Source organism: Pseudophryne corroboree, chromosome 12, assembly GCF_028390025.1.
Source record: "Pseudophryne corroboree isolate aPseCor3 chromosome 12, aPseCor3.hap2, whole genome shotgun sequence".
Taxonomy (NCBI): Eukaryota; Metazoa; Chordata; class Amphibia; order Anura; family Myobatrachidae; genus Pseudophryne; species Pseudophryne corroboree.
The window spans coordinates 107865821-107882251 of NC_086455.1; the positions used below are offsets into that span (position 1 = coordinate 107865821).

Sequence of the window (16431 nt, forward strand, 5' to 3'; positions counted from 1 at the left end):
CAATGCAAAAACATCGCAGCAATGCGAACCCATCGCATTAACACATACTTATTCGTAAAAATACTAGGTAGTCGTAGATTTACACATTTATCAGTTAAAGTGCTCACTTTTGCGGAGAAACGCACCACATTGTTTTTTTTTTACTATTAAGTGGAATAACACCTTCCAATTAAAAGTCCACAAGCCCTCCTCAATTACAAATCCAATTAGTGACTGAATTGTAATGTTCATGATCAATTAAGTATTTTATAAATACCTGAAGAACACTTTGTAGCCATAAAAGAACCTATTTCTATTTACATGTTTAATATAAATATAGATGTTTGCAATGTGCTTGGTCTAATGTGTTTTGTATATTTATTAAAGTAGAGTTTTTGTATGTGAATGAAGGTTTTTGCATGTTTATTTAGCCAATAACATGTTTGTTTTAGATTTTTAAAATAACTTACGTTAGCTGTATGAAATGTTTAATGTAAGAAATGTTTGTTCTGCAATCTGCTGTTCCTTTATTGCATTATTAAATAATAAACACCCGCTTAAGTATAATAATTTTCTTTTATTTTTTTAAAATGATTTTTAGAAATCTTAAGATAATTTTTTTTTTTTTTAAACATAAAAAAATTAACAAAAATTTTCCATCTCATCTAGCAGACCCAGCAAGGCCTGGAGATGTCGCCTCATGTTTCCCACAATCTCCCGCAACGATGTGGGATCTCCAACGGCAACATCTGAAATTAAAAGATAACATAAACATTACTAACTTACTCACATTGCTTATTATACAAGCAAGGCACAAAGCACACTTTAATGCAGGCATGTCCAAACTGCATCCCTCAAGCTGGTGTGAAACTACATATACCAGCATGCGTTAACTCAGTTTTGGGGCCAGGGAATGCCAAACCTGTGTCAGGGCATGCTGGGATGTGTAGTTTCTCTACAGTTGCAGTTGCGCAGTTTGGACAGGCATGCTTAATGGCAAAGTTTATACATCATGCCTGTTTTATGGTGCAATCATTAGCAGAAAAACACACAAGCCTGCTCAGGCTTTTTTGGCTAATTTTTACAGTATTCTAGACCATGGGCTACATTTACTACTATGTGAGTTCATTTTAAGATGGAGCGTTGCCCATAGCAAACAATCCAAAATAAGATGATTATCTTGTAGAAGTGGTTCCCCAATTGTAAAGTTTATTTGTATTGGTTGCTATGGGCGACATCCCATGTTAAAGATAACTACCATCTTCGTCACTGTTACACCATGTTGGCATTCATTCACATCTGGAGTGTTTTTTTAATATTTTTAAGGGGTTTGGTGCTGCATCATCACACTGCATATCAACATCTTCAGAAGGCCAACATATCCTAGCATTCCCACACTCCCTGAAAGCTGCCCTTACTAAATAATTGCAAACAGGTTTGACTTTAACAAATAGTCATTTTGTGAGTGTAACTTTCACAACACAAATCACTGTGTCATTAGGCTGCATAACAAAGTGAAGCATGTGTTTTGTAAGTGCAAATATTAAGACTACACAGGCACAAGTGTAAAAGACCAACAACATACTAAACTCCACTCAGGTCTAACTGCTTCCCAGAAAAAAAACCACATATAAACCCTGTTGTCCTGGCAACCCTGGCTACCTAATGAGTGTCAACCTAGAGTGGACACACAAAACATTGCACACATAAACACTGTACATATAATGACACTCACAAATATGTAAATGCAACATGTACACCATGAAGAAAAACACAAATTTTTGTCCTTGGTACAAGATTTCAAACAGTACAACACTGCATGTTTTGTCATTGTAAGTGTAAGTAGGTAATCATTAAAAAACAAAAAAAAACAAAACTTACTTTCCACGGCAACATGAACACTCCCTGAACTGGCTTCAGGGGCTTCCTCTGCCCATTCACTGGGTGGGGATGTTGGCTGGATGGGTGAAGGCGGCTGGATGGGGGAAGGAGGAGGGATTGGGGAAGGAGGAGGGATTGGGGAAGGAGGCTGGATGGGGGAAGGAGGCTGGATTGGTGCTGGAATTTCAGAGGGGGGGTCTGATTGAGAGGGCGAGGGGGGCGGAGAGAAAGTTAAGCCAATAGAGGGTGAGGGGGGCAGAGATGGTGATTTAGAAGTTGAAGGAGAAGGGGTATGGGAAGGAGGAGAAGGGGTCCCAGAAAGAGATGGAGAGGTGTGGTGAGAAGGGGAGTGTAAAGTGGTGTGGGCCAGGGAAGCTGAGGGGGACTGGGAAGATGAGGGGGACTGGGAAGATGAGGGGGACTGGGAAGGGGAGGGGTAGTGAGAAGGGGAGGGGGAGTGAGAAGGGGAGGGGGACTGGGAAGGGGAAGGGGGCGGAGAGGTCTGCCGTTGTTGTTGTCCTATAATGATATTTTTGACAACATTTAGTTTACATGTGAAATTACATAGTAAACAATTTCAATTTTCAATGTTCTGTTCCATGTAAAATACAGTGTTTTTTAGAAATGAAAATCAAACATGTATAAATCCTATTCATGTTGGCCACAGCAAACAAAATGAGTCATAACTTTTACTTTGAAGCTCATTCCGTAATCTAGTCCATTGAGTCATATTGATTGGTCTAGGCAACATCACCAGATCACTATTCAAGGCACCTTATTATATAGGCAGCAATGATCAAGTATTTGGGACCAGTTTCCTGGCTGGTTATTAATTCTTGAAAACATGCACTTGTTTGGTGTCAGTTTGCTACAGTCAGTACTGTTTGGCCTAACCACACACACTGTCCTATTTTGTAAAAAAACACACTCAGCGTTGCAATTAGCCTACCACTTAGTGTAAATTTGCACAATGTTTGCTAATATTCTTATGTAATGTAACTTACGTCGTGTATGCATAGAACGTATTTGCTGGCGGATCTCCGCCAACAGCTCGGGAGTCCTCCTGCGGAGATCACTCCATCTCCTCTCAAGTTGAATGATTGACCGCCTGCTGCGGACGCGAGTCCGCAGCAGGCGGCGGACCTCCGCGTAGGCCTCGCGCTTCACCCGATTTGGGATGAAGCGCCCAACGCGGCCTACGCGGCGGTCCATCACCGCAACCAGGACGCGGAGCTCACACCTGGTGAACGGTGCAGCACGCATCTTGCAATGGCGTTTTCCTTATTTGGGCATATATTTATAGCGTCTGTTAGCATGTGATTGGTCATAAATCTGTTGTCATTTCTAATAACTTTATTGATCTTTGCAATGCTGTGAAGAGCAGTGTTATTTCGCACGAGCGGAAAAACGCATCCGCAGAAGTAAATTTTTGCATAAAAAAAAAATAAAAATAAACCATAACACAAACAGACACAGAGACACACAGTTTTGAATAAAATTGTAAACATATCTGTGTACTCACCACAGTTTGTGTGATCATTCAGCTGGACAGTCACAAAGTGGGCAAGATTCAATTTCATTTGTTTTTGTGTTTGTTTAAATAATCAAGATTTTAGGATATAAAACAAATAAGGACACTATTTAGCCACATCACATTATATTTTGTACTAATCTCAAATTGTAAGCTTAACGTGTTAACGGATTTTTACTTTTTTTAAAATGACAAATAAACAAAAAATCCTAAACCATTACACAATGACCTTACAATCTCAAACAAAATGTCAACATTACAAACAAAACATAAGCATACTGTGCTTTGTTTTTTTCACATAAAAATAATATAAAAACACTATACCTGAAATATTCGGCAACAATCCTTGCCCTCACTTGGCTCCCCCTCCGTGTAACACTCCCACCACCGAAGTGTCGAACAACCCCTGGCTCCTCATCAGGCAATTCCTCTGCCTGAGGAAGCTCTACACTACTCCTTACCGCGATATTATGTAGTATTGCGCACAGGACCACTATTTTACTTGCCATCTCCGGCGAATACATGATGTCGCCACCAGTGCGGTGGAGCACACGAAACCGCCCTTTAAGGACACCAATTGTGCGCTCCACCAGCTGCCTAGTGGCAGTAAGCGCGGAGTTAAATGCCATCTGTGGTCCTGGCCTGGGATTACGGTAAGGAGTCATGAGCCAGGGGGTGCAAGGATATCCACGGTCTCCTGTTTGAGGAAAAACCTTAAATTAAAAAGAGTATATTCAAAAATTTCTTTTATTTTTAAGATAAAAAATATCTACAAACTCACCCAATAACCACATGTCTGCTCGTTGACTTGCTCTTAATCTCTGCCATATCCCTGATTGTCTAATGACATATGCATCATGTGAACTTCCAGTAAACTTGGCATTCAGGGAAAGGATCTGGAGGGATGGCCCACAAACAACCATTACATTCAGAGAATGAAACAGTTTCCTGTTTCTATAAATTTCTTCATTATGTCTTGGTGGCTGAATAGCAACATGTGTGCCATCCACAACCCCAATAACATGTGGGAAGCGACTACCACCTTCCTCAAATTGCCGCTTCACCACATCTAGTGCACCAACATCCAAAGGCATATCAATGAATTGCTTCACCCGCTTTAGGAAAGCCTGGCAGACACGCCGCAGGACCTTACTGAACTGGCCCTGCGACATGCCAACCAGGTCTCCCACAACATGTTGATATGAGGCTGTAGCCAAAAAATGTAACACAGCAAGGAATTGTGTCAATGGTGGTATTGCTGTAGGATACCGAATTTCAGACTCCAGATCACTCTCTATTATGGAGAGAGTGTCTAGGATTAGATGTGGTGGCAGCCTGTATCTACGCACCACCACATCATTTGGCATCCCAAAAAGTAGGACACGGGTTCTGAAAATTGGTGGCCTAGCACGCCTCCGTTGCCTTGGTTGATGAGGAGCCGGTTGTGGTTGTGGGGCTGGCGGTTGGGGTGGGAGTGCTGGCGTGGGTTGGGGAGGTAGGGCTTCTGCTGCGATAAATATCGACATAACACACTTTTTTGAGATAAAAACAAAAAAATGTTTAGTACTCCAAAATTATTTATAAAAAAATATACAAACAATAAATGTATAAAAAAAGGTGGAGTCAACTTACTGCAGGAGCGTACGACATTATTTCTGGGTTCAATTCAGGAACAAAATTTAATAAAAAAAAAAAATAAACATATGTTAATGTGAGAAAAACCAAAAATGTTAGTTTCTAGATTTCTGAGCATCAAACACATCACAAACACCATAAAACAAATATAAATAAAAATAAAATAAAGGAAAAAATTCAATCAAATAACAAAAAAAATCCATTTAGTAGCTAGGCCAGGCAAGAAAAAAACTACTTTGCAGATCAATCCAGGTAAGAAAAAATACTTGTCTTTACAAAATGGCAAAGAAACATAATAACAACACTTTGAACAAACACAAACAGGCACCAACACAGGCAAAGGGCACTTACCTGATCCAAAATCAATAAAGTTTTTGTGTTTTCTTGCACACCAAAAACTCAAAATATACAAGGGTTTCCTCACCCAAAAAACAACTCCTACAAGAGAACAAAAATGACAGTCAAAAACAACATACAGACCATTCAAACAAACAAACAACAACACAGGCAAAGGGCACTTACCTGATCCAAAATCAATAAAGTTTTTGTGTTTTCTTGCACACCAAAAACTCAAAATATACAAGGGTTTCCTCACCCAAAAAACAACTCCTACAAGAGAACAAAAATGACAGTCAAAAACAACATACAGACCATTCAAACAAACAAACAACAACACAGGCAAAGGGCACTTACCTGATCCAAAATCAATAAAGTTTTTGTGTTTTCTTGCACACCAAAAACTCAAAATATACAAGGGTTTCCTCACCCAAAAAACAACTCCTACAAGAGAACAAAAATGACAGTCAAAAACAACATACAGACCATTCAAACAAACAAACAACAACACAGGCAAAGGGCACTTACCTGATCCAAAATCAATAAAGTTTTTGTGTTTTCTTGCACACCAAAAACTCAAAATATACAAGGGTTTCCTCACCCAAAAAACAACTCCTACAAGAGAACAAAAATGACAGTCAAATCAAAGAAGCACAGGTTTATTTACAAAAATGGACTTGCTAAATATATATGTGTTTTTAAATAAAAATTAAAAAAAAACCAAAAAAAAAAAACTTTGAATTCAAAAAATTACCAAGAAGATTTCCAGAATACTCACAAACGAAAAAACGCAAAAAAAAATGTCTATACTCAAAACGCAAACGAAAGGACAAATGTATGCTTGACAATTACTCACTCTGCAAATTCCTATAGCACCTTCACGCACAAGCCAACAAACTCAAGTGAAACTCCAAACTACCTACACTCACAGCGTGCAAAGTAGGCCCTTAAATAAGCAGTGCAATCATTAATCAGATTAACAGTGTACACCTGTGTGAATTAACGATACGCACGTAGGTATATAAGCACACACCTCGGCGTACACACGTCATCACAAACATGGCTTCTCGTGAGCAAATCGCAGCAGAGATGGACCGCATTGCAGAGCAGGAGATGGCATTGCGGAAAAGACGCATAGATTGCCAACGGCGCATGCTGGAATACGCCTCTGTGGATGTTGAAGAGGCAGGACCTAGTACTCTGCAAATGTCTGCTTCTGAACCACAACAATTGACTGGGGATACTCTGCCACACACACAAAGTGACCAAACTGAGAGAGAATTGGCTTTAGCCACACAAACACAACAGACAGAAGCTGCTAGTGAGGAGGAAGATGGTGATGAACAACAAGAAACCTCACAGGCTACCTCCAGACGGAAGAAAAGACAGCCTGCATTCACTAAGAGGGAGTTGCGTGTCTTGGTCACGCAGGCCATGTCCAAAATCCATAGAGGGCCAAAAAACATGGGGGCTGCTTCAAAAGAACGAATCTGGAGAGACATCACAAAATCTGTGAATGAAGTTGGCTCTGTCGTCAGAACATCACAGGAAGTGAGACGACGGTAAGTGCATATTGACAGTCCTTTTTCTGTGCTAAGTTGACTAAAAAATGTAGTTACATGTGATGTTATGTCTAGCAAACACAAGCAGAACACGTGTCCTATATATTAGCTTAGACAAATAATAAGACTCTACTTTGTCCCTCTTTCACAATACATATGTAGGTGGGCCGACTTCAAATCCCGCCTGAAGGCAAAGAGGGCTGCGGAGTGGAATGCCTCAAGGGCTACAGGTGGAGGAGCACCTGTCGCTGTGGAGTATACTGACTTGGAGGAGATGGCGATGCCCTGTGTCAGTTATGAGGAGGGCCAAGGGGTGTCTCATATGGACACGGACCTGCCTGAGATCCTGACGGGACATGACTTGGAAGGTAAGTTTACACATTTAGTTGTCTGTAATTTTGACAGTATTTATAATAATAAACTAATTTTGTATCCTACTTTTTCCCCACACATTCTTCTATTTGCTTGCCACAAAACACAGCACAGGGGGGTGATCCGTTTGAGTCACAGGACGGTTATGTGGTTGAGGCTGAGGTGGAGGGACCTAGTGAGTCTGGCAGTGTGGGCCAACAAATCCCACCTCTGCAGGTTCCTACTGGCCCCCCCACCCAACCCTCTGCTATCCCGGAGATCCTGCTTGAAATCGCTAGGTATGGTGAGAGCCTAAATCGGTTTCAAGACGGGGTCATCCGGGAGGTAAGCCAGATAGCTGTCCGGCTCACTGAGCACCGAACCTGTGTTGAGCAAGGTGTTGCTCAACTCTGCCAAGGTCTGGCAGAGATCAGGCAGGGCCAAGAACAACTTGCCTCCTCATTCCAAACCCTTGCAAATAACATCTTGCAAGGGCTCCAGGCCATCGCTGTCTCCCTTGCCCACAGTGGCAGAGAGCCACCCACATCGGCTCCCTCCCCTGCCCCTGCCCAGGAAGAACAGCCCACTGGGCAGGCCCAACGAAGGTCGCTCCGCAGACCTTCCAAAGAAGAACAGCCTCAGGCGGGGAGAAAAAGAAGAAAATGATGTCTCTCCAGATGGGCAGCACCCATGTTTTTGATGTTGCCTCTCTGTATTTTTGGAGTTGGCTTGTGTGACCAGAATGGATAACTCCCTCTTAGTGAAATGTATTCTTTCTGTTTGGATGTATTGTAGCCTGTGAGTTTATGTGTATAAACACCAGAGCCATCTTCCTCTTACTAGTGTGCTATGTATTGTTGTGTTTGTGTGGTGGATCCTAATTCTTTCTCATTTGGTTTAAAATGTGTGTGTGGCAGGGTGTGTCATGTTTTATTTATGCTTTAAAAATATACTTTTGTCAGAAGCAGACTTTTGCAGAGTACTGAGTTCTGCTATCTAATGATTGTCAGTGCCATCTGCTTGCTGCTTGGTCCATCTCTGCCTGTGCGACTCATGTGGAGCCATGTTTAAATGTTGTCAAAAAATTATATAGTAATAAAAAATATATTTCAAAAATTTGAGCAGTTTCTTCAAGGTAATGCAGTTCCAGAAAGATTAGGTCAGCATATAGACACTTGTAGACCAATCTGCTAATTCTCCTTAAAAATTGAAAAAAAAAAAAAAAAAAAAGGTATGCTTTGCACCACACTTTAATGTCCATATTAAGTAAACAGACACGACGCTTTTTATAAATATCTAGGGTCAACAGGACATCATTTCAAACATTGTCAGATATTATAATCAAATATTATTGTGACTTTTAAGCCTAAATTAAAGTGTATTATGTTGGTGTTGGTTTATTTTTTAACAATTTTGCAGATTTCAAACACTTTCACAAATATTTTCATTTGCTTGTATTTGGGAGTCTTACACACATTAAAACAAGTTTTAAAAAGGCTTACACAACAATTTCAAAAAAAATAAACACCCTTATTTGGCAGTGTGTGAGGTTTCTATGTGAGTAGACTAAACATGTAATGTGTGTTCAGACAATTGCTGGTTGGTAACTTTCATCTGCTCATTAATTAACAAGTAATTGGACCTCAGATGAATGTGATATCCAATTAACTGCTAATTACTGCATACACACTTGTACCAGTACTTCGCAAATGTAGAGTAACTGCAGACCTACTCTGCTGCTGCGTGAATGTTGCTACGGTTTCCTATGTTAGTTTTAACAGCGACAATGTTTATTTGCGAAAAACACGCCCATTGCGAGTTGAATACTCCCACACTGTACGCCCACTTTCACGCCCTTGTCGGAGCATTGCGAAGTCTCGCCTCCGCCATGCCCACGCCACTCCTCGTTTTCGTTTGGCAGTTACGGCTTTATTTTTTCTGAGTAATTTTGCACAGTTGTCGTACGTATGTACTCGCGCATGCGTAATCACGCATTTGCGCATGCGCAGATACTTACATTTCGTACATTTGCGATGCGATGACTCTTAGCGATCAACTCGGAATGAGGGCCTATATGCGAGATGCACAGAGGGATATTTGCACTCTGGCATCAAGAGTAAGTGCGATGTCCATATCTGCCAGAAGATGTTTATGGACACGACAGTGGTCAGGTGATGCAGATTCCAAACGGCACATGGAAGTATTGCCGTATAAAGGGGAGGAGTTATTTGGGGTCGGTCCATCGGACCTGGTGGCCACGGCAACAGCTGGAAAATCCACCTTTTTTACCCCAAGTCACATCTCAGCAGAAAAAGACACCGTCTTTTCAGCCTCAGTCCTTTCGTCCCCATAAGGGCAAGCGGGCAAAAGGCCAGTCATATCTGCCCAGGGATAGAGGAAAGGGAAGAAGACTGCAGCAGGCAGCCCCTTCCCAGGAACAGAAGCCCTCCACCGCTTCTGCCAAGTCCTCAGCATGACGCTGGGGCCGTACAAGCGGACTAAGGTGCGGTGGGGGGTCGTCTCAAGAGTTTCAGCGCGCAGTGGGCTCACTCGCAAGTGGACCCCTGGATCCTACAAGTAGTATCCCAGGGGTACAGATTGGAAATTCGAGACGTCTCCCCCTCGCAGGTTCCTGAAGTCTGCTTTACCAACGTCTCCCTCCGACAGGGAGGCAGTATTGGAAACAATTCACAAGCTGTATTCCCAGCAGGTGATAATCAAAGTACCCCTCCTACAACAAGGAAAGGGGTATTATTCCACACTATATTGTGGTACTGAAGCCAGACGGCTCGGTGAGACCTATTCTAAATCTGAAATCTTTGAACACTTACATACAAAGGTTCAAATCAAGATGGAGTCACTCAGAGCAGTGATAGCGAACCAGGAAGAAGGGGACTATATGGTGTCCCTGGACATCAAGGATGCTTACCTCCATGTCCCAATTTGCCCTTCTCACCAAGGGTACCTCAGGTTCGTGGTACAGAACTGTCACTATCAGTTTCAGACGCTGCCGTTTGGATTGTCCACGGCACCCCGGGTCTTTACCAAGGTAATGGCCGAAATGATGATTCTTCTTCAAAGAAAAGGCGTCTTAATTATCCCTTACTTGGACGATCTCCTGATAAGGGCAAGGTCCAGAGAACAGTTGGAGGTCGGAGTAGCACTATCTCAAGTAGTTCTACGACAGCAGGGGTGGATTCTAAATATTCCAAAATCGCAGCTGTTTCCGACGACACGTCTGCTGTTCCTAGGGATGATTATGGACACAGTCCAGAAAAAGGTGTTTCTCCTGGAGGAGAAAGCCAGGGAGTTATCCGAGCTAGTCAGAAACCTCCTAAAACCAGGCCAAGTGTCAGTGCATCAATGCACAAGAGTCCTGGGAAAAATGGTGGCTTCTTACGAAGCGATTCCATTCGGCAGATTTCACGCAAGAATTTTTCAGTGGGATCTGCTGGACGAATGGTCCGGATCGCATCTTCAGATGCATCAGCGGATAATCCTGTCTCCAAGGACAAGGGTGTCTCTTCTGTGGTGGCTGCAGAGTGCTCATCTACTAGAGGGCAGCACATTCGGCATTCAGGACTGGGTTCTGGTGACCACGGATGCCAGCCTGAGAGGCTGGGGAGCAGTCACACAGGGAAGAAATTTCCAAGGAGTGTGGTCAAGTCTGGAGACTTCTCTCCACATAAATATACTGGAGCTAAGGGCAATTTACAATGCTCTGAGCCTAGGAAGACCTCTGCTTCAAAGTCAACCGGTGCTGATCCAGTCGGACAACATCACGGCAGTCGCCCACGTAAACAGACAGGGCGGCATAAGAAGCAGGAGGGCAATGGCAGCAAGGATTCTTCGCTGGGCGAAAAATCATGTGATAACACTGTCAGCGGTGTTCATTCCGGGAGTGGACAACTGGGAAGCAGACTTCCTCAGCAGGAAGATGGCGTCCCGTCTGAACAAAAAACTGGACAGGTATTGCGCCAGGTCAAGAGACCCGCAGGCAATAGCTGGGACGCTCTGGTAACACCGTGGGTGTACCAGTCGGTGTATGTGTTCCCTCCTCTGCCTCTCATACACAAAGTACTGAGAATTATAAGACGGAGAGGAGTAAGAACTATACTCGTGGCTCCGGATTGGCCAAGAAGGACTTGGTACCCGGAACTTCAAGAGATACTAAGAAGGGACTTGCTTCAGCAAGGATCATGTCTGTTCCAAGACTTACCGCGGCTGCGTTTGACGGCATGGCGGTTGAACGCCGGATCCTAAGGGAAAAAGGCATTCCGGAAGAGGTCATCCCTACCCTGGTCAGAGCCAGGAAGGAGGTGACCGCACAACATTATCACCGCATTGGCGAAAATATGTTGCATGGTGTGAGGCCAGGAAGGCCCCCACGGAGGAATTTCAACTCAGTCGATTCCTGCATTTCCTACAAACAAGAGTGTCTATGGGCCTCAAATTGGGGTCCATTAAGGTTCAAATTTCGGCCCTGTCGATTTTCTTCCAAAAAGAATTGGCTTCAGTTCCTGAAGTCCAGATGTTTGTCAAGGGAGTACTGCATATACAACCCCCTTTTGTGCCTCCAGTGGCACTGTGGGATCTCAACGTAGTTCTGGGATTCCTCAAATCACATTGGTTTAAGCCGCTCAAATCTGTGGATTTGAAATATCTCACATGGAAAGTGACCATGCTGTTGGCCCTGGCCTCGGCCAGGCGAGTGTCAGAATTGGCGGCTTTGTCTCACAAAAGCCCATATCTGATTGTCCATTCGGACAGGGCAGAGCTGCGGACTCGTCCCCAGTTTCTCCCTAAGGTGGTGTCAGCGTTTCACCTGAACCAGCTTATTGTGGTACCTGCGGCTACTAGGGACTTGGAGGACTCCAAGTTGCTGGATGTTGTCAGGGCCCTGAAAATATAGGTTCCAGGACGGCTGGAGTCAGGAAAACTGACTTGCTGTTATCCTGTATGCACCCAACAAACTGGGTGCTCTTGCTTCTAAGCAGACGATTGCTAGTTGGATGTGTAGTACAATTCAGCTTGCACATTCTGTGGCAGGCCTGCCACAGCCAAAATATGTAAATGCCCATTCCACAAGGAAGGTGGGCTCATCTTGGGCGGCTGCCCGAGGGGTCTCGGCTTTACAACTTTGCCGAGCTGCTACTTGGTCAGGGGCAAACACGTTTGAAAAATTCTACAAATTTGATACCCTGGCTGAGGAGGACCTGGAGTTCTCTCATTCGGTGCTGCAGAGTCATCCGCACTCTCCCGCCCGTTTGGGAGCTTTGGTATAATCCCCATGGTCCTGACGGAGTCCCCAGCATCCACTTAGGACGTCAGAGAAAATAAGAATTTACTTACAGATAATTCTATTTCTCGTAGTCCGTAGTGGATGCTGGGCGCCCATCCCAAGTGCGGATTGTCTGCAATACTTGTACATAGTTATTGTTACAAAAATCGGGTTATTATTGTTGTGAGCCATCTTTTCAGAGGCTCCGCTGTTATCATGCTGTTAACTGGGTTCAGATCACAGGTTGTACAGTGTGATTGGTGTGGCTGGTATGAGTCTTACCCGGGATTCAAAATCCTTCCTTATTGTGTACGCTCGTCCGGGCACAGTATCCTAACTGAGGCTTGGAGGAGGGTCATAGGGGGAGGAGCCAGTGCACACCACCTGATCCTAAAGCTTTTACTTTTGTGCCCTGTCTCCTGCGGAGCCGCTATTCCACATGGTCCTGACGGAGTCCCCAGCATCCACTACGGACTACGAGAAATAGAATTATCGGTAAGTAAATTCTTATTTTTTTTGCCTGATCGCTGCGCTGCGACCGAAAGCAGCTAGCGATCAACTCGGAATGACCACCAAAGTCCCCCTGAATCTCTGTTCCAGTTCATCAAAGGTGCTCAAACTGTTGCCACAAAGTTGGAAACATAGCATTGTCCAAAATGTCTTTGTATGCTGAAGCATTAAGATTGCCCTCCACTAGAGATGATATATATATATATTAAAAAAGGGGGGTGACCCTTGGCGCTGTGTATATGTAGACCGAGCTGCACACCAGAAGGAACCTCCTGTTAGATGAGGTTCAATAAATAAAGATATGAAAAAAAAGGGGAATCTGGGTGCGCTAAAACATAACTATACTGTCATCCACAACCGTATAAATAGAAACAATGATTTGGAAATTTAATATTTATTACATAAAAACAGGGGATTTTTTCCCATCACATAAAAACAGAAAAGTTCTTTCAGGATTTTCAGACAATACAATTCATACCAATGCACAATGTACAGTGTACATCCAATGTTGGTTAAATGTTATTAACTGAACTGTATATGACGACAGATGGAAACAGTACTTGTAGAAACCCAACGTGTTTCGTCCCAATCGGGGACTTCTTCAGGGGTATTTATCAAGTGCCAACTTGTTTAGAGAATATCCTGAAAGGACATATGTCTCATTACGAAACGATAAAACAGGTATAAAACCAAAATTGGTAAATGGCGGATAATCTGTTAGTAGAATTCCGCGTTTTTAGAAGGGGGCCATATTTATATAGAGCATACTGAAATGACCAGCCATATATTCAAAATAAATGCGCTCTGGCTCTGTATGGAGAAGGCTAATACGCAACCTCAAGTAATAACTTCTTCACAATGAATGAAACTATATAAGCATCTAGTGGTTCTCTCAGAGTCCAGAGTGTAAAATCTCCTATATAATAGCCCAGATCTGTGACTTTGTGATTCATTTGCTAACGCTGGGCGGAGTCACAACAGTGGGCGGAGTTAGTCAAATGAGTCAAAGATCTGGCCAAATCTACAGGAGACTAGGAGCAGAAGCAGATAGTATGGGCATGGCACAGGCAGGGGTGCATACCTCCAAGCTTTCTGCAGGAGCTTTCTTCAGACAGAAGGAGGGACACACACTCGGCGAAAAGGGGGCGTGGCTTCACGGGAGGGCCCCGTTTTCATCAATGAGGGGGCATGCCCAGCGCTCTGTGAGCTGCTGGCATGCCCCCAGGGGCTGATTATGAGTCCGGGGGGGCCAGGGCACTTGAGACAGGGGAGCCCTATCTCATTGCTGTGCCTGCTGTGGGTTGGGGGCGTGGCCTAATCGCGGGACGCGAGGCCACGCCCCCTTACGCAAATTCCGTTTTTTTTAAATTTTTTATGGAATTTTGGCCCCTCAGCTTGGGGTAAATCCAGAGGAGGTGGTCGCTCCCACCTACACACCCGCACAGGCAGAAGAAAGCAGAGAGACTGCTGCCTCCCTGCAACACCACAGACCTGCCAACACGCAGCAGCGTGTGCTGACAGTAGCACAATGCTGCCATTGTTGCTGGCAGGAGATGGGGGGGGGGGCTTCTGAGCTGGGACAGAGCTACTCGAGCCGGGGGGCCCCCTAAAACTGTGGGGCCAACGGTACGTACCCCCTGCTCCCCCTCCTTAATCCGGCTCTGCTGCTGGAACCCCCCCTTAATCCATACCCCCTGATGCCCCCTCTCCCTCTGTCTCCACTATTCACCGCTGCTCTGCTAAGCAGAACAGCGAGTACAGGAGCTTTCCAACTGACCCCCCCATTACCGCGGGACACTGCGACCCGCGGGTGGGACAGCGGGACAGACCTAAAAAAATGGGACTGTCCCGCGAAAATCGGGACATTTGGGAGGTATGGGGGTGTGTGAGGGGGTATGCCATACAGACAGACGGGCACCGGCTCACTGTGTGCTTGACCCCCCCCCCTCTCTGGCGCGGAGGAGCGGCACTTTCTGGCACACTCCACGCTTCTTAGCTGCAGTTTTGTGGGGCACCTGCCGCTGTGCAGGTTCCGTACTGCCTCTGTTATCTCCAGCCCCGGCAACCCCACCGCTAGCTGCAGCGCTGCCACCCACAGTGAGGTGCGCCCAGCTCCTTCACACACTTTAGCCGGCGGGTAACGCTGCAGAAGTCCGAGTTGCTTGCAGGCTCCGACCCCCTCCTCCCTCCAGCCGCAGCATCTCCTGGGGGCTAACCAGTCACTCCCAGTCTCCCCTTACCACAGTGCCCGGCAGCTGCACGAGGTCTGCGGTGTGTGACTGAGAAGGGGGGGAGGGATGCGGACGGGCAGAGGAAGCAGGACTCCAGCCTAAGAGAGTCAGCCATGCCAAGTCTCCACCAGCAGCAGATCCCAACAGGTTGGAGTGGAACAGCAGCAGCCAGCAGCAGTGACTCCGGTAAGACACATCTGTCTGTCACCACTGTTTAGTCCCTAATACCAATCTCTCCCGTGCCCTGTGTTCTGTCATGTCCCTGTCACCCCTGGCCTTGCCCTGCCACCCTTATCCTGGCCCTTTCACCCTTATCCTGGCCCTGTCACCCTTATCCTGGCCCTGTCACCCTTATCCTGGCCCTTTCACCCTTATCCTGGCCCTTTCACCCTTATGCTGGCCCTGTCACCCTTATGCTGGCCCTGTCACCCTTATGCTGGCCCTGTTACCCCTATCCTGGCCCTGTTACCCCTGTGCTTGCCCTGTCAACCCTGTACTGGCCCTGTCCTGTTCCTGCCACCCCTACCCTGGCCTGTCACCCCTATCCTGTCCCTGTAATTTCTGTCCTGGCCCCGTCGCCCCTGTCCTGGCCCCGTCACCCCTTTTCTGACCCCGTCACCCCTTTTCTGACCCTGTCACCCCTGTCCTGGCCCCGTCAACCCTGTTCTGACCCTGTCACCCCTGTCCTGGCCCTGTTACTGCATACCCTCCAACTACCTTTTTGGCAGGTACAGTACCCGCAGCGCCTCCAGACCTCTCCCCAATGCACCACACCTCCGCACCTTCCCCTCCACCCCTCCCCCACACGCTGTGCCTCCAGACCCCCTACACCAGCCGCGGCTCCCACTCCTCCGCCCCTTCACCACCCACAGCACCTCCAGGCCCCCTCCACCATCCACCCCCTTTATATGTCTCCCCCCACACGTGCCCCCCTCCACCCGCAGCATCTGCAGACACCCTCCTCCATCCGCGGTCCCCCCCTCACCCACCCCTCCCCCACCAATGGCACCACCGCACCTGCCCCTCCACCACCAGCAGCACCTCCGGACCTCCTTCCCTATGCGCCGCACCACCCGTACCTGCCCCTCCCCTACCCATGGCGCCTGCGGACCCCTACCCCACCCCCGGCACTCC

At 45.9% G+C, this 16431-nt stretch overlaps 2 protein-coding genes across 4 annotated transcripts in view; one reads left to right on the forward strand and one right to left on the reverse strand.

Moving 5' to 3' along the window:
- SLC25A21 (solute carrier family 25 member 21) overlaps window positions 1-16431 on the forward strand; it is a 1082402-nt gene that overhangs the window by 820654 nt on the left and 245317 nt on the right. The window lies entirely within an intron of this gene.
- Window positions 643-4672, reverse strand: LOC134980380 (putative nuclease HARBI1). Its single transcript, XM_063947179.1, has 5 exons — window positions 4173-4672; window positions 3716-4088; window positions 3383-3404; window positions 1861-2379; window positions 643-728 (listed from the first exon to the last, which is right to left on the reverse strand). The coding sequence occupies exons 1-3, from the start codon at window positions 4561-4563 to the stop codon at window positions 3401-3403; spliced, it is 768 nt and encodes a 255-aa protein (XP_063803249.1). The 5' UTR covers window positions 4564-4672; the 3' UTR covers window positions 643-728; window positions 1861-2379; window positions 3383-3400.